At 40.9% G+C, this 19,044-nt stretch overlaps 1 protein-coding gene across 13 annotated transcripts; it reads left to right on the top strand.

Annotated features, from left to right (window-relative positions):
• Positions 1 to 4: 4 nt before the first annotated feature.
• LOC130378628 (uncharacterized) lies at positions 5 to 18,500 on the top strand. Of its 13 annotated transcripts, XM_056585340.1 has the most exons (7): positions 6 to 321; positions 791 to 13,234; positions 13,486 to 13,582; positions 14,499 to 14,846; positions 15,058 to 15,199; positions 15,302 to 15,426; positions 15,626 to 18,500. In XM_056585340.1, exons 3-7 carry the CDS (start codon positions 13,526 to 13,528, stop codon positions 15,872 to 15,874), a joined length of 921 nt encoding a protein of 306 aa, XP_056441315.1. In that variant the 5' UTR covers positions 6 to 321; positions 791 to 13,234; positions 13,486 to 13,525; the 3' UTR covers positions 15,875 to 18,500. The 13 variants fall into 13 exon arrangements, 5 of the variants coding, with proteins under 5 accessions (XP_056441314.1, XP_056441312.1, XP_056441315.1 ...); XM_056585339.1 differs by having other exon boundaries at positions 5 to 321; positions 791 to 13,582; XR_008894814.1 differs by having other exon boundaries at positions 17 to 321; positions 791 to 12,532; positions 12,703 to 12,741; positions 13,092 to 18,500.
• The last annotated feature ends 544 nt before the right edge of the window (positions 18,501 to 19,044 follow it).

Below are 19,044 nucleotides of genomic sequence, written 5' to 3'. Positions count from 1 at the left end.
TTCACAAAATTTTCACAAAATCTTTACAATGGCAACTATGTGCACTCTCAAAAATGATGTGTTAAATAATTACACATTTTTTGTGTTATCACAATTTTAACACAATTTGTGTTATTTTGTGTTGTTAATGTGTTATATTACTGGAATATACTGCCCAACACAAAATGTGTTAAATTATTGGCCAATCCCTGGTGTCCTGGATGAGCTGTTACCCTGAGAAGAGAAGTTATTTTTCTCAGCACTTCATTTTATCTTGGCGCGCACTTGAAGAAGTTGGAAGGTGGCACTGGCACACAGTGGATGTAAATGTCTGAATAAAAGGTAAGGTAGACCCATGTCTTCAGACGTATTTGTTATGTTTATTTTAAATATTGTAAAGGTTAAACGATAATAAACTAAAATAAAGTCCAGCATCGATTGTTAGCCAAGTAGCTCTAGCAGCTAGGTTATTGATAAGCAATCGTTATGCTAGACTAGTCCATGTTAAGTCAACCCTGACCTTACATTAACACACTTTGAAAAACACTGTAGAAACTAAAATATTCTAACGTTACGTCAACTCGTATTACTATGTGGGTAAATCCGCATTTGGGTAAAGTTTTAGCTATGGACAGCTAACGTTAGCAAGCTGACCACATTGGTATGTATTTTAAGATAGCTAATTCAGCTAGCGAATTCGGTGGAAAGCAGCTAGAATGCTAACGCTAGACGCTATGATTGCTAACATTACAGGCGGGAAACGTTGCTTTGTTCGTGGGAACTGGTATGACTATTTTCTATTTTGTTGCAGCTACAAGGAGACATGGCGATGCCGAAATCGCTTGTTACCATATTTCTGGATGACAAGGAAATCAGCAAAAAAATATTTCAGCTGGAGTCTGTCGAAGAGATAGTAGATGACTGCAAATCGAATGCAACACTACTCCTTGACAGTGAACTCCTTGAATGTGACAGAATTCTCAAATTCTCCCCTGAATTGAATGAATTCATTGATATAGACTGCCATGACTTTGTTCAACACATGGACAAGTTCCAGGTGTTTTTCAAGACACGTGAAGCATCAATGTTGGTATGTATCTTTGCAATGATAATTCTTCAATATTGTGACGACCCCACCACTCCACTTGGGGCCTCTGTGTTCTTTGCTGCTTTGCTCTCCCTTTGCAGGTTCCAGGTCGTGGGAGGGTCATCTTCCTGATGAGACACCTGGGCTGGTGTGGTGCTATTTAAGGCTCACCCTTCTGCAGATCTGGGCTGGCTCTTGTTGATGCAGCCATTGCTTTTGTTCTATTTGTTTGACACACATTCACACACATGCTTACACTACTGATTACTGACATTTATATATATGTTTGGTTGTTTATACTCTTGGTTTGTGAATAAATGTAAGCTAATTTCACTCTTTAGTCTGGTCTCCCATCTTTGCCACCGTCAAGAGCCGGGCGGTGACAAGTGGGGGCTCGTCCATTTCCGGTTGACCGGGGTTTGTATTTGGGTAGTTGGTAAGATCTGTCTGGTTTTACGTTAGTGAGCGGTTGTAGCTTGTTAAGTTCAGTGATTGGTGAATGACTTCACATTCTGTTGACGCGGGAGACTTGGACTAGAGGGTAAGCAATCCATTTTGTTTTGGTTAATTTAAGTGGCTGTAACAGGAGGAAATTGTGCTAAAGGTAGTGTTTTCTGTGCTTTGTCCTATGTGTGATCATTAGAGTTGCCGTTGTTTTGTCCCTGATAGGTGAAGAGCAACTTCCCTTGGAAGATTGCTGGGGGGTTTTGTAGTGTGGTGTTAAATGTGGCTGGAGCAGTTGTCTCGGGAGCACGTCCCAAGCTGCTGGTGGGGTCGGCATTTACTGCTTGCTCCACCGGGCTTGCGGGTTTCAGTGCGTAAATACCCACCGCAAAAACGCCTGAAGACTAGGGGGTGAGTTAGTTAGTTTTGATTAGGCAGTTAGAGGGACAAGACCACGGTAACGGTTTGGTTGGCTGGAGCTGAGAATGGCTAGTGTGGAGGATTTTTTGCGAGCTCCATCAGAGGAGTGGCTGGAGCGCTGCTCACGTGAACAGTTAGTGAAAATTGCAGAGTATTATGAGTTGGATGTTGGGGATAAAAGAATGAAGGAAAACATTAAGGCAATTGTGAAAGCTAATCTGTTGGAAACAGGGGTTCTCAGACCTAAATTGCAGGTTGCTGGTGCCCGGCTGGATGTTTCGGATGCGCTTTTGAGTGAAGTTGGTTTGACGTTTGAGCAGAGGAGGGAGTTGCTTCTGCTGGAAACGGAACGGGAGAGAGCGAAAACGGAACGAGAGAAATTCGTTATGGAGCGGAAGCGACTTGAGTTGGAGGAGCGTAGGCTGAGTTTGGGTGGATCTGAGACAGGGGTGAGTTTTTCTCCAAGGGTCTCTGGTGTATTTGATGCTGTGGGTAGCTTGCGGTTGGTTCCTCGGTTCTGTGAGCACGCCTTCGAGCGTGTGGCCGAGAGTAGGGGGTGGTCCGACTCCGATCGCACGTTACTTTTGCAGTGTGTGTTGACGGGTAAGGCACAGGAGGCGTACTCTGCTCTAACTATAGTTGAGAGTAGAGAATATGCGACAGTTAAAGCTTCAGTGTTGCGCGCATATGAGCTTGTACCTGAGGCATATAGGCAGAGGTTCCGGACATGGGAGAAGTCGAGTAGGCAGACACATGTTGAGTTTGCGAGGGAGCAGTGTACTCATTTCAGTCGCTGGTGTTCTGCTGTGAAGGTAGATACTTTTGATGCTCTATGTGATCTGATTGTTTTGGAACAATTTAAAAACTCTGTTCCTAGTCATATTGCTGTTTATATCAGTGAGCATAAAGTGAAGACTGCGGCAGAAGCTGCCACCCTAACAGATGAGTATGTGCTCACACACAGGATTGAACGTGAGTATAGCGGTAGAGATAGCAGGAGCGATACCGGGTTGCTCAGTACTGCAAGTAAGTGGGAGGAAACGCGTTATCATGGCCTGAGTAGACCAGGGCGTTCGGTGCAGGGTCGAGTGCCATTGGACTTAGGGAAGGTGTGCCACTTCTGCAAGGGCCAGGGGCATTGGAAGGCTGACTGTCCCAAAGCTGGACGTGGGAAGGAAGGAGTACAGGTTAGGTCGAATGTGTGTGCTACCTCTGTGCCATATGTCGGGCCTATTTCTTGTCAGCAGGTGGAGGCTGAAGTTATGGACGGTTTGAAGGACTCGTTCTCTGCTTTTCTGTCTGATGGGAGTGTGTCTTTGGTGGGCAGCGACAGTTCTGTACCTGTAAAAATCCTAAGGGATACTGCTGCTTTTAATTCATATATTGTGAGTTCGGTGTTGCCTTTTTCTCATCAATCTGATACAGGAGATTATGTCCTCATGAGAGGCATGAGTTTGACAGCGTCACCTGTTCCATTGCACAAATTTGTGTTAAACTGTGGTTTGGTCCAGGGTGAAGTTGCTATGGGAGTGCGCCCTGCATTGCCTGTTGATGGTGTAGATATCATTCTAGGGAATGATCTGGCAGGCAGTCGTGTGTGGGCTAAGGGTTCACCACCGCCCATTGTGACTACTTCACCCTTGGTTATAGGACAGCTGGATGAAGGTGCATGTGGGTTTCCTGAGGTGTTCCCCGCTTGTGCAGTAACACGGGCCATGCGCCATGCTGAACGGGACCTTGACCAGATTGAAAAGGGTGACAAGGAGACATTCCCGGTGTCCTTTCCTGATCCTCTTTTGTCTGTTTCCTGCAGTGACCTCATGGCAGAACAGAGAGCAGATTCCTCCTTGAAATCACTGTATGACAGGGTTGTCACTGATGCAGATGGAAGGAGCGCTGCTAATGGTTATTTTGTGCAGGATGGATTGTTGGTGAGGAAGTGGATGCCACATGGGGACAATTTTGTTGGTGATCCAGTGTTGCAGGTTGTTGTCCCATCTAAATTTCGCACTGAGGTTCTGAAGGCCGCCCATGATCACTGTGGGCATTTGGGAGTGCGTAAAACATATGTATATATTTTGCGTTACTTTTTCTGGCCTCGTGTGAAGAGTGATGTGTCCAGCTACATTAGAACATGTTTTACATGTCAGCTAACTGGGAAACCAAATCAGGTTATTAAGCCAGCTCCACTGTACCCTATTCCAGCTATTGCACAACCATTTGAGCATCTGATTGTAGACTGTGTGGGCCCTTTACCTTGTTCTAAATCAGGTAGTAAATACTTACTGACTGTCATGTGTCGAAGTACAAGGTACCCGGCTGCCTACCCATTGCGTAGCATTACTGCTAAGTCGGTGGTAAAGGCGCTCCCGCAGTTCATCTCCATTTTCGGTATACCGAAAGTAATTCAGAGTGATCAGGGCTCAAATTTTTCTTCTCGGCTGTTTGCTCAAGTGCTAAAGCAGTTAAGGGTTAAACATAACCAGGCTTCCGCATATCATCCTCAGAGTCAAGGGGCCCTGGAAAGATTTCACCAGACTTTGAAGTCTCTGTTGCGTGGGTATTGCGTTGAGATGAACCAGGACTGGGAAGAGGGGCTTCCATGGTTGCTGCTAGCCGCTAGGGAGGTGGAGCAAGAGAACACGGGTTTCAGCCCCAACGAACTTGTTTTCGGGCACACGGTGCGTGGGCCGTTGACTTTAGTGCATGATCCTGTTGCAAAACATGAACCGCCTGTAAATTTGATTGATTACATTAATGGTTTTCGACATAGGTTGTATGCAGCAGGAGAGTTGGCTAAGGAGAAGTTGGCCTCTGCGCAGGTAAAAATGAAGCGTCTGTATGACCGGAAAGCTGAGCAGCATCAGTTTAGTCCTGGTGATCGCATGTTAGCTTTGTTGCCTATGGTGACTTCTCCATTTCAGGCAAAATTCACTGGTCCTTTCACAGTGTTGCGGCAGGTTTCAGAGCAGAACTACTTGTTGTCAACACCTAAACGAAGGAAATCGACTCAACTCTGCCATGTTAATCTGTTGAAACCCTATTTTGAGCGTGCGCCACCGGTTTCTGATTCAAGTGGCAAGGAGCAGGACCGGTCGGTTAGGTCAGTTTCGGTGGCAGCCACAGTGGAAAGCGGTTCTCCACAGCATTCGGTTGTGCAGGAGGATGATGGTGTGACCCCACCGGATGAGAGTTTGCTGCGAGGCCGGTTAAAAAACTCTGAGACGCTGCGTAACCTAGACACTTTGCTTGGTCAGCTGTCAGTTGAGAGGCGTGCTGAGTTGTCTACGCTAATTGCCGGCTATCATGGGCTGTTTGGTGATACACCGAGCCAAACGCATTTGATTGAACATGACATCGTTGTAGGTGATGTACAGCCTATCCGCCAGCGTTTTTATCGGGTGTCTGAGGGAAAACGTAAGGTGATGGAATCAGAAATAAAGTACATGCTTGAGAATGATATTGCAGAGCCCTCGTCGTCTAGTTGGGCATCCCCTTGCTTGTTGGTGGATAAGTCTGATAAGAGTCCTCGGTTTTGTACAGACTATCGGAAGGTAAACGCAGTCACCAAGCCTGATGCATATCCACTGCCGCGCATGGAAGATTGTGTGGATCAGGTTGGTTCAGCAAAGTATGTCAGCAAATTCGATTTGCTGAAGGGTTACTGGCAAGTACCGCTGTCAAAACGAGCAAAGGAGATATCTGCTTTTATCACACCCTTTGGCTTGTTTTCCTACAACGTGATGAGCTTTGGACTGCGGAATGCACCTGCAACGTTCCAGCGGTTAATGAATATTGTTGTGTCTGGGCTTGAAGGATGTGCCGTTTACTTGGATGACGTTGTGGTTTATAGCAATACCTGGGAGGAGCATTTGGTTCGCATCAGGATGTTGTTTGAACGTCTGAGTGAAGCGCGTCTTACAGTAAATTTGGCAAAGTGTGAGTTTGCTAAGGCTACTGTCAGTGGGTCAGGGGCAAGTGCGGCCAGTGCAAGCAAAAGTCTCTGCTATAGCAAAGTATCCTGTGCCAGCCAATAAAAAGGAACTGCAACGTTTTCTGGGTCTGGTGGGCTATTACCGCAGTTTCTGCGAAAGCTTCTCAACAGTGGCAGCACCTTTTAACAGATTTGTTAAAAGGAAAAGCTAAATACATCTGGTCGTTGGCCTGTCAGCAAGCTTTTGAGAACATAAAAAATGTTCTGTGCTCTCCTCCCATTCTAGCTGCTCCGCAAATGGATAATCCTTTTATTCTACATGTAGATGCGAGCGACGTGGGGGTAGGTGCTGTCTTGTCCCAAAATGATGATGGTGGAGTTGAACGACCGGTGACTTTCTACTCCAAGAAATTTAATTCCTTTCAGAGGAACTATTCTGTCATTGAGAAGGAAACGCTAGCACTCATTTGGGCGTTACAGCATTTTGAAGTCTACCTTGATTCTGGTAGCATCCCCTTGGTGGTTTATACAGATCACAATCCTATCACCTTTTTGCAGTCTCTACATTGCCCAAACCGTAGATTGATGAGATGGGTTTTGTTCCTGCAGCCATATTGTTTGGACATCCGTCACATAAAAGGCTCTCGAAATGTTGTGGCGGATGCTTTGTCGAGAACACCTTGATTCACTTGTAAGGTTACAATTTCCTGGTTTCATGGCTCTTTGCTGTACTCTTAAACTGCTTCTCCAGGCGCGGGAGTTGCTGGGTTACAGTGGGGTCTGCTTGGTGGCCAGGTATGTTCTTCCGAGCGGGTCAGTATTATGCAAATGGTTGAACTGGATTATTTTGAGGGGGGTATTGTATGTCCTTGGTAGAATTTTTTTGTAAATATTTGGTTGAACACGTGGGCTATACTTAAATAACATTTTGTGTAGTTGTGGTTGGTCGGCATTCCTGGTGGGAATCCCGTTTTTAAGGGGGAGGGTGTGACGACCCCACCACTCCACTAGGGGCCTCTGTGTTCTTTGCTGCTTTGCTCTCCCTTTGCAGGTTCCAGGTCGTGGGAGGGTCATCTTCCTGATGAGACACCTGGGCTGGTGTGGTGCTATTTAAGGCTCACCCTTCTGCAGATCTGGGCTGGCGGGAGCGAGTTGGCGGCATCGAGGAGAGTCAAACAAAAGTATTAGTGATATGCTAAGATGGAGTTTGGACCTGGAAGATTGGCGAAGTCTGGTATCGTTAGTGATGATATGGAGTATGATGATTCAGATGCAGAAGTGTGGAATCCCGTGACCAGTATGAAAAAGAATAGAACAAGAAGGTGTTCTGAGATGAGTGATAGTGACAGAGAAAAGCAGAATGAGTCGAAAAAAGCAAGGAGGAAGGAGGAAGGAGAAGTGTGGAAAGTGATTGTGGAGTTTGAAGAGATATCTAGTAGCAAGCTACACCCAGTCAAACTGTCGAAAGCTATGAGGAATGAGATTGGTTCGGTCAAACAGGCAAGGTTCTTGAGCAAAGGAAGGATGTTAATAGAAGCTGTTAACAAGGATCAGCAAGAAAAGATTTTGAAAATGAGTACACTGAACGAAGTGAGAATCAAAAGTCATATCCCTGGTATAAATCGTAAGATACGTGGAGTGATAACCGGAGTGCCAATAGACTTAAGTATTGAAGAACTGCAGAAAGAAATCAAGGGAGCCAAAGTGACTGTTGAAAAAAGGTTGTCCACCAGATACCAGGGGAAAATAGTGGACAGTTTGTCTGTGCTTATTCAGTTTGAAGGGGCAATAAAGGATAAGGTTACGATTGGATACCTGAGTTACCCGGTTAGAGAATTTGTTCCCAGGCCATTGCGGTGCTTTAAATGCCAGAGGTTTGGGCATATAGCAGGACAATGTAGGGCAAAGCCAAGATGTGCCAAATGTGCAGGGGAACATGAATATGGTAAATGCGAGGCAGAGGCTAAAGCTAAATGCTGCAATTGTGGAGGGGATCACAGTGCGGCATATCAAGGATGCGAAGCACAGATTAAAGCAAAAGAAATTCAGAAATATAAAGTCCAGAATAAAGTAACATATGCAGAGGCAATCAAACAAGTAAAAGGACCACAAGGTGGTGCAAGTGTGGGTGTTGTTGAACCCTCTGAGTATTCACAGCAAGCTTTAGAGCCAGTAGGTTTGCAATGTGATGTGAATAAGGACACTTTGATTGTGGATAAGGCTAACTTTGTATTCTTCATGGCGAAGGTCATAAATCTAGCTATGCAGGACAAAAGTACAAGGTCAGATCGGATAAAGATTGTTGTGGAGGCAGCAAGGGAATACTTAGACATAAAGGATGTAACGGGAGAGATGGTACAGGATGAGATCAATAGAAATGAAGGGGTTACTAAGTAGTATAATAATGGTGTTCCTTATTCTGCAGTGGAATGCCAGAAGCCTGATATCGAATGGGCAAGAATTTAAGAGATATATAGAGAAATTAGACGTTAAACCAGAAATCATTTGTATACAAGAAACATGGATGAAATCACACTTGGATTTTAAAATTGTAGGATACAACTCAGTTAGACTGGATAGGAATGAGCGGCAGGCAGGGGGATGTGCAACGTTTATTAAGGAAGGAATATTGTATGAAAGAGTACCAATGAATTATGAAACTAGTCTAGAGATAATTGTTATTGAAATCTGGGTTAATAAAAGGAAAATGACTATAATCAATGTGTACAATCCATGTAAGAAAATTAAGTTGGGGGAATTGGAGAGGGTAGGACAAAGGCAAAATGCTATATGGTGTGGAGATTTTAACGCACACAGCACGTTATGGGGAGGAAGGAAAGATGATGATAATGGGAAGGTGATAGAGGAATTAATGGACAACAAGGGAATAGTTTGTTTAAATAATGGGGAGGGGACAAGAATAAATGTAAGCAATGGAGTGGAGTCAGTGTTAGATCTTACACTAGTAACAGATACACTGGCAGGAGTATGTTCATGGGAAGTAAGGAAAGAAATGACTGTTGGAAGTGATCACTATCCTATAATCATTGGAGTAGAATTGACAATTGAAGAGTGCAATCTAGAAAGAGTGTTGAATTGGGACTTTCACAATGCAGAGTGGGAACTATTTAAGGAAATAAGTGAGAAAGAAATGTTAGAAATTGAGATAGGAGAAGATGTTGACCAGCTAAATACGAATGTGTGCAGAGTTATATTAGAGGCTGTTGAGAGAACAATTAAGAGGAAAGAAGGAAAAGGGAAAAAGAGGATGGTACCATGGTGGAACAAAGAATGTAGTAAAGCAATCAAGAGTAGAAATAAAGCATTTAGAAGGCTAAAGGGAAACCATAGGTTTGAGAACCTTATTGAATATAAAAGAAGTCAAGCAAATGTAAGGAGAACTATTAAAAATGCAAGGAAAACTTGTTGGAGGAATTTTTGCAATTCGGTGGGACGGGAAACGGAATTGGGACAGATTTGGGGCATGATTAAAAAGATGAATGGAGTTAAGAGAGAATATGGATATCCAGTTTTGAAGGTAGGGGAAACAATAGCAATGAAGGAAGAAGAAAAGGGGGAGATGTTAGCAAAGGCTTTTGTGAAAGTTCATAGTTCAGAAAATATTAGTGAAGAGGGAAAAAGAGGGAGGGAGGCTACTTTAGTGGAGTATGAAGTGTTGATGCAAGATGAGGAAGAAAATGAAGATTTGCTTAATAAGACTTTCACAATGACAGAAATGAATCGTGCATTAAGGAAAACAAAGATGACCGCACCAGGAAAGGATCAGGTTTGTTATATAATGATAAGTAATTTAAGTGAGGCAGCAAAAGGAATATTATTGGAGTTATACAATAGAGTTTGGAAGGAAGGTAAATTACCAGAAAGTTGGAAGGAGGCAGTTATTGTACCAATACCTAAACCAGGGAAGGACAGTTCTAACCCAGAGAACTATAGGCCAATTGCCTTAACATCGAATATATGTAAAATAATGGAGAAAATGATAAATGAAAGATTAACATACTATATGGAGAGTAAAGGATTTATGTCAAAGTATCAGAGTGGGTTCAGAAAGGGGAGGAACACTATGGATCCGACCATATGCCTAGAACATGAGATCAGAAAGGCACAGATAAATAAGGAAAGTGTTGTAGCTGTGTTTTTTGATATTGAGAAGGCATATGACATGATGTGGGTAGAAGGATTATTATTTAGATTAAGGAAGTTGGGAGTTAAAGGGAGAATATACAGATGGATTGAAGATTTTTTAACTGAGAGATCAATACAGGTGAGAGTAGGAAAAAGCTTGTCAGGGAAATTTAAAATAGAGAATGGAACACCACAGGGGAGCATAATTAGTCCACTATTATTTTCCATTATGATAAATGACGTTTTTGAAGAAATAGAGAGTGGTATGGGTTTTTCATTATTTGCAGATGATGGGGCAATATGGAAGAGGGGGAAAAATATGAAATTCATTGTTAAAAAATTACAGGAGGCAATCAATAGAGTGGAGGAATGGTCTTATAAATGGGGTTTTAAGTTTTCGGTAGGGAAGACAAACATAATGTTTTTCACCAGGAAAAGAGTGGGAGATGAGATTAAAGTAAAACTTTATAAACAAGACCTAAAAAGAGTAAAACACTAAGTTATTAGGAATGTGGTTTGATGAAAGGTTAACATGGAATATACACATTCAGAAGGTTGTGGACAAATGTAAAAAGGTTATAAATATAATGAGGTGTCTAGTTGGAAAAGAGTGGGGGGCGGATAGAGTGGCACTAAAGGGTATATATGATGGTTTAATTAGAGCGTTTATAGATTATGGGAGTGTGGTATATGGGGCAGCAGCAGAGACACATATGAAGAAACTGGAAGGGATACAGAATCAGGCATTGCGTTTATGTACAGGCGGTTTTAAAACAACACCTATAGCTGCGCTGCAGGTAGAAATGGGGGTCATGCCTATTGATCTGAGAAGGCTGCAATTGTCACTGACATACTGGGTGCATTTACAAGGACATAGCAAGGAACATCCAGCGCAAGACACGTTAAAACCTAGTTGGGAAAAAGAGAAAAAGGAAGTTAGGAATTTTGGTTGGACAGCAGTGCAGAGGGCAAAAGAAATTGGAATTGAAAAGATACAGTTTAGTCCAACAGTACCAATACCAGCACTCGCACCCTGGATTCTTCCAGATGCTACAGTAGATCTGACAATTTTAGAAAGGAAAAATAAAGATAGAGAGTTTGTTTGTAATGCCATAAGTGTGCAGGAGTATATTGATGAGTTCTATGGGTATGTAAAGATATATACAGATGGATCAAAGAGTGCAGAAAGTAAAGTAGGAGTGGCATTTTGGGTCCCGGAGTTTCGGGTGCGGGTGGGTAAAAGGGTCAGTGATGAAGTATCGGTGTATACAGCAGAAATGATTGCAATTTTATTGGCAATACATTGGGTAGAGGAAACTAGACCAGTAAGTGTTTTAATATGTTCGGACTCAAGTTCAGTTTTAACCAGTCTACAGAGCAGTAAGTCGGATAGCAGGCCGGACATTTTAATAGAGATAAAACAGATTTTATATAGAATAGAGATGATGGGTATAACAGTGGTGTTTGTGTGGGTACCGGCACATATTGGAGTGAGAGGGAATGAGGTGGTAGATAAGGTGGCAAAAGAGGCAACAAAATGTGAGGAAATTGAATTACGTATAAATATCAGCAAGATGGAGGGTAAAAACATAATTAAAAGGAAAATGAAGGAGAAATGGCAGAAGAGGTGGGAGGAGGAGAGGAAGGGAAGGTGGTTTTATAAAATTCAGAGGAAAGTAGGAGAGGCCAGGGGAACAGGAAGGAGCAGAAGGGAAGAAACCGTAATATCAAGGCTGAGATTTGGACATACAGGGCTAAATGCATCGCTATTTATTGTTCAAAAACATGACACAGGGAGGTGTGATCATTGTGAGGAGCAGGAAACTGTAGATCATGTAATGAACAGCTGTAGGAAGTATGAAGTAGAGAGACGACAAATGCAGGATAAGTTGGCAGAAATTAAAGAAAGATATGAGTTGGTGAATATATTAAGGAAGATGTCAGGAGATAGATGCTATAGGCACGTATTTGGATATCTAAAAGAAACACATTTGATAAAGAAAATATGAAATCCGGGTAACTCAGGGTTACAATAGTAAATAAAGACGCATAAATAAACCAGTAGGTGGCGGTAATGCACATGTTTGTTTGCCAACTGCCAATAAAACCAAGAAGAAGAAGAAGATCTGGGCTGGCTCTTGTTGATGCAGCCATTGCTTTTGTTCTATTTGTTTGACACACATTCACACACATGCTTACACTACTGATTACTGACATTTATATATATGTTTGGTTGTTTATACTCTTGGTTTGTGAATAAATGTAAGCTAATTTCACTCTTTAGTCTGGTCTCCCATCTTTGCCACCGTCAAGAGCCGGGCGGTGACAATATAACGAATGAAACAAAGAAACAAGAAAAGTACCACTATGATTTGTATATTCTAAATAACTACTACCGCCTTAGCATAGACACAATGACCAATATATACAAGGGATGTTTGATAATAATAATTTGTCTCTTGTAACATTTTAAGACTGAACACTCGGATGCAGTTGAAATAGTCCCAACAAATCAAATCAGGGTATGTACACCATCTAATGTGATAACATAATATAACGAATTAAACAAAGAAACAAGAAAAGTACCACTATGATTTGAATATTCTAAATAACTACTACCGCTTTAGTATAGACACAATGACCAATACAAGTGATGTTTGATAATAATAATTGTCTCTTGTAACATTTTAAGACTGAACAGTCGGATGCAGTTGAAACAAATCAAATCAGGGTATGTACACCAACTAATGTGATAACATGAAAAATACTAATTGGAAATAGATATTTATGGGGCTTGCAACTTTGCAAACAAAAGTGTACTTAGAGCTACTAGAATGTACAGTATAGAACAAGAATGGCTGGACAGGACAAAACATGTGATGTGAAGGTCAACACTCAAGTGAACATCTTAGCTATGCAGTAAATAAGCATTACTTGTCATAATTGTGTGACTGGTCTTTGGGAACTACTTCATTCATCCAGTAGTCAACAAATGCATGCAGTGAATACTTTCTGTACTAATGAACACTGAAATCATCAGAAATGGTTCATGTATTATGTGGATTTTATTTGTTTCAACAGGATCCCATTGGTGTTGAAACTCTGAGAGCAGTTCTTGTGAGGAAAGGTGCAAGTGTTCTAGCAGATTATGAGGCCTCTGGAACACTCTGAGTCTTCAAGGAAACTCATTGTTAAAATCGTGAGTTGATTGAGAGGAAGGGATTGTAAGTTAATACACCATTTTACAATTCACTTTAGCTTATAGGTACTTAAAGCGCTTCTTTTAAAATGTTTCAATATTAATACGTCACTTCTATTGTACATTGAAAATATCAATACAATGTATATCAGTACTTTTGAAAGTAGTGACATAGTTATAGACTGAAAGAAAGCCTGTTTAAAAAGTCTGTAAGATAGCTGTATACTCTTTTAACTTTTAACTTCACTGATTTGAATTATTTGTTTTAATCGACAGTTATCCACAAAGTGAAGACAAATCCAAGTTGGCCAGATCTATGGTAGCACTTTTCCCGTCACTAAAAATCAAGATGGGAGAGGAGAATGAGGGATTTGTAAGTAGTGCTCATTCATTGTTATAACAACTGTTATGCCAGCCGCCAGATACCTTGTCTTAGCTGAATTACTGAAGCTAAGCAGGTGTGGTCCTGGTTAGTACTTGGATGAGAGAGCTCCTTGGAAAACTAGGTTGCCGCTGGAAGTGGTGTTTGTGGGTGGCAAGTAGGTGGCACTCTTCCCTCTGGCCAAAATGATAGATCCCAATGCCCCAGTGCAGTTACGGGGACACTGCACTGTAGGAGATGCCGTCCTTTGGATGAGACGTTAAACCGAGGTCCTGACTCATTGTGCTCATTAAAGATCCCATGGCAAAGAGTAGGGGATTCCCCGGTGTCCTGGCTAAATTCCCAACCTGGCTCATTCAATGTGGCCCCCTAATCATTCCCCACTGTAATTGGCTCGTTCACTCCCTCACTCCACCTCAAGCTGGTGTGTGGTGAGCGTTCTGGTGCATAATGACTGCCGTGCATCACCCAGGTGGGTGCTACACATTGGTGGTGGTTGCTAGTGAGGTCCCCCCTTCCATGTGACGCACTTTGAGTGTCAAGAAAAGCGCTATATAAATGTAATGTGGTGTTATTGTAACAGTGAAAGTTAAAGTACTATAATTCTGATATGAGTTTTATAACTTAATTTAATTTATTTTAAAAGATTTGAAATTATACAATTAAAGCATATTTACTGCTATTGTACAATATAGATCATTCATACATACTGGTTCAGTGTGGTGAGTTGGTAATCTACTTTAGAGTGAGTGACTCAACTGACTTGAAAAATTTAAAGCTAGACATAATGACCACTATATCTGCATAGAGATTAAGCATTTAGGGTTTCCTATTATTTGTACACACTTGTATGTATTCTACATACTTTTGAGAATGGAAAACTATTTAAGTTCCTTTTCTTTTCCAGGAACATTTCTATGACCCCATATCCCACAGTGGATTCCTTGAGATCCGACTCCGAAATCTAAGGAGGAATCTTCAAGATGATCAACGCCGTTATCAGCGCAAGCGTGTCAAGTCCACTGATAACCCTAGAGCGTCCATTAGGGTGGAAATGCCTGCAGAAGGGGATGATTCAGTCAACGAATGGATGACGGTTATAAAAAGAATGAGACCGTGTCAGGAAAACCTCAGCACCATCAAAGAAGCCATGGACAAAACCTATGCTAGCCGAAGGTTGTGGATTGCTGCTAGACATCCAACGTTGGAGGAATTTTTTGCAGAGTTTCCACGCTTTGTGGACATGCCATACATGGTGAGTGCATATTGTGTTGGGACAATGAAAATAATGAAAGTTGGATGAGTTGTCTTTAATCCCTCTGATATCATTCTAATTATTCAAATTACCTATTTGTAATAACAATTGTAAAATGAAGATGAAAATAATGAAAGTTGGATGAATTGTCTTTAACCCATCTGATATTATTATAATTATTCAAATGACTGTATTTTGTCCATTTATGTAGTTTGACACAGAATTTGGAAAGATGTTTCCTGGAAAAGATGACATGTTCATCCGAAAATGGGAGGGAACCATCATCCCAAAGATACTAAAAATGTCCACAAGTGAACCTGCAGCTGCCTTGACACCAGTTCCTGAGGATGATGGTTGGAGGAATTATCTCTGTTAAGCTTTTGTGCTACAGTGAATGAATGCTTTTGATTTTAACAAGAAAGTAAGAGTTTACTAAATTGTGTTTGTTTTTATAGTTTCATGTTACAGAGCTCTTCATAAGCTTGTCCATCTGCTGCCCCCCACTGCATCAGGCAGGGGCAAAGGGAACACCAAATGCAGTGTGAAGTCAGCTTTGGGCTACCTTTTGGATATAAAGCCGGTAGGCCCCTCATATAGTAAATGTTTATTTTGTGTGCTTACAGTACGGAACGCCTATATTGTATGTTTTGTGTATGTTTTATGGTGCAATGTTATATCTGGTATAATGTAAAATGAGTATTGTCAATTTGTAAATGGCTTGAAACCCTGCATATGTCTAATGACTTGTTTATGTTCTTGTTCTTTCTTTAAAATAACAGACTGGAACCAGCATTTCCAGTGTGCTGAACAATCCTCCTGATAGACCAGTAGAACATCGCCAGCCCCACTTGGTGTGCATTGGAGATCCCTCCGCCTCCGCCCAATACATCATTGTTGCAGAAAACGACAAACTTGCCATTCCTCTTAAGGATAACGGTTTGACCTGTGCCATTGACAAACTTTTCAAAATGATTTGGGTGTGTAATGTTGCATATCCTGTCCAGCTCACTTGTCTTTCATTTCTTTGAGAGTCTTTATGAAGTGCCCCTCTCTGGTAGGAAGAGAGCTAAAGTTGTGGAGCTCATTGCAAAGCTCCAAACTATGATGTAGCCAGTTTTACAAACATGTACTGTTGTCCCAGGTGTAAAATTAGAGTGAAAGATGTAAGAAAACTAATCAATCATCTTAGACATGTGCATGCATTATCTGATGGACAGGATTACACAATTATTTGCGGTCAAAACGTTTGCCAACGGATATACCATAACTTTAATTCATATGCCAGACATCTCAGGAGAGACCATCCTGATACTCAAAGCTTAAATACCAATTTCACTGAGACTTTGCCAGACTTGTCACCACCATCATGCTCTAATGCTGATGATTGTTCTGAAACTGATATGGACATTTCAGAAGACAGAACTTATAACTATGAAAAGTGCGCGGCAGAATTTGCTGCTAAAATGTACTCATCTTCCAACTGCACTCTTGCTGATGTTCAAAGAAACATGACATGCTCTAAAGAGTTACTCGGCAGGGTATTGGATAGGTTGCAAGAAAAGACTGTATCTGTACTTAATAGTCATGATATGCTTTGTAATGATCCAGATGTCCAAAGTTTGATGGAGGAATTTGAAAGTGGGAGGAATATGTTTGATGGATTAGATACCACCTACAAAATGAACAAATATTTTTCAGAAAATCTGTCTCTGGTGAAGCCAAAATAAGTTTTCTTGGGATATCGAAGTGACACAGAACGAAAACAGGGTGTATTAAAACAAGCTCTAATAGCAGATACATTTCAGTACATATCAATTATTGATACCCTCAGGTTTCTATTTGAAAATTAACAAATGCCGGAGCTTTGTTGTCAAACCAATAAAAGTAGTGATGCTAAAATGTCTGATTACTGTGATGGTATTCGATTCAGAGATAATGAATTCTACAACAAATTTCCAAAAGCTTTACAAATACAACTTTATTTTGATGATTTAGAAACAACAAACCCTCTTGGGTCCAAAACCAAGGTGCATGAATTGGGTGCTGTGTATTTTTGCCTCAGGAACATACCTGCTCGTTTTAACTCTTCTCTTGAAAATATTCATTTATGTTTACTTTTCAATTCCATAGACAGGGAGGTTTATGGGTTTAACTCAATATTCAAACCTTTGTTAGAGGATTTAAACATTCTTGAAACAAGAGGGGTGGAAGTACAGATACATGGGAAAAACTCTTTATTACATGGTACATTATGCTTATTTACCGCAGATAATTTGGCCTGTCATTCAGTTGGGGGTTTCTTTGAAAGTTTTTCAGCCAATAGGTTCTGCCATATATGCCTGGTGCATAAACAAAATGCGCAACATATATTTAATGATGATCTCGTAGAATTACGTAATAGAGACAATTACAGTCAACATGTTGAACTTAACAATCCTCCTTTAACCGGCATTAAAGAAGACTCTTGTCTTAACTCTTTGAATTTTTTTCATATCACTGAAAATGTTTGTGGCGACGTGATGCATGACGTGTTGGAGGGAGTAGCCCCGCTGGAATTGAAACTTATGCTAAGACATTTTGTATATGATGAACAACTATTCACAGACGACCAGCTTAACAGCCGGATAGCTGGCTTCGACCATGGTTTAAACAATATGAAAAGCAAACCTACTGCCATTATTCATTTAAGAACATCAGAGAATCCCATTAGGCAAAATGCAAGTCAGATGTGGTGTTTGTTGCTTTTTTTACCTTTCCTTATTGGGGATTTTATTGATGAGGGAAACAAACATTGGCAATTATTTCTTTTACTTAGGCAGATTTGTGATATAATATTTGCACCTGTTGCAACAAAAGGATTAGCGATGTTGTTGAAGCAGTTAGTCATTGATCACCACACTTTGTTCAAGAGTCTATATGACAGGCCTCTGATACCGAAGCACCATTTCATGACGCATTATTGGCGAATGATGGTGTATTTTGGACCACTTGGTAAACTTTGGTGCATGCGCTTTGAAGGTAAGCATGCTCCACTAAAACGGCAGGCCCAGGTTGTGTGTAATTTTATTAATATCTCAAAAACATTAGCCTTCAAGCATCAGGTACAGGCAATGTTTAACTGGAAATTGGGTAGTCCTCTTAAAGATAAAATTACTGTGGCAAACCGTTTTCCAGTCTTACTTGGTTCATTAAAAGAAGATGTCTGCTTAATTGATAACCTAAAGGCGATTGGTCGTGATGTTGGACAATGCAGCTCTGTTCATGTTGCACACTGTGACTGTGTTTGGTCAGAGATATCAAACAACTTGTATATTACCCCTTAACCGCAATGAAAATGGGGAGCTGGTTTTTGGAGAAGTAATGCACATTTTACCAGAAAGTGAAAATCTAAATGTTCTGTTTTTCTTAAGAATACATAACCATTTCCATGCAATTGCAGTCCAGAGAACAGAGGACTTTAAACTAATTAGTATAAGAGATTTAATTGATTTTAGACCAATGCATTTGATATTTTTTAACAATGATATTTTTGTAAACCCTCGCTATGAACTTGTGTAATGTTTATGTGTACAATATTTTTAATAAATAATACATAATTTCACATTAGGCTGTCAGGAATTTATCTTTATTGCACTCATTACTTGATTTAAATAATTTCATAATTGTCTTATCTGCTAAGATCAATAAAAATATAAATAAAACGACAACATGCACTTAGTTCATTATAGGCTGTGATTGAATTGACATTGTTGTTTATTATTGCTACTATCCTTATTATAGTCTGACCAACATCTTAATTTGCTCCTTGTTAAATTTAAGTATTAAATTGTCTTGTATTTGTATGGCTTTGGACAAAAGCGTAACAATAACCAAATTGACACAAATTGTGTCAACTATAACACACAGGTGTGTTAAAATATCAACACAGTAACTGTGTTACATGGGTTTAACACATAAAATAACACAATGTGTTGTCCTTACCTAAACACATTGATGTGTTGTTTCCATCACATCCTTTTTGAGAGTTTGAAGGAAGTTAGCTACAACTCCAAAACTACGCACACCTGTCGACGGAGCCTAGGGAACCTTCCACACTAAATGCCTTCCACTATAAATATTGTTAACACCCCTTTTTCCCCGCGTTTAGTGGAAAACTTAAAATGAGATTTTCTATACCAAAACAAGCCACCAGGCGGCC

Source organism: Gadus chalcogrammus, unplaced genomic scaffold (genome assembly GCF_026213295.1).
Source record: "Gadus chalcogrammus isolate NIFS_2021 unplaced genomic scaffold, NIFS_Gcha_1.0 GACHA092, whole genome shotgun sequence".
Taxonomy (NCBI): Eukaryota; Metazoa; Chordata; class Actinopteri; order Gadiformes; family Gadidae; genus Gadus; species Gadus chalcogrammus.
Note: the sequence above shows the minus strand (reverse complement) of the source record. Positions and strands in the feature narration are given on the sequence as shown.

Bases quoted from the DNA above. Each gene is read 5' to 3' on its own strand.
- LOC130378628 (XM_056585335.1), top strand. From the start codon at position 1,996: ATGGCTAGTGTGGAGGATTTTTTGCGAGCTCCATCAGAGGAGTGGCTG.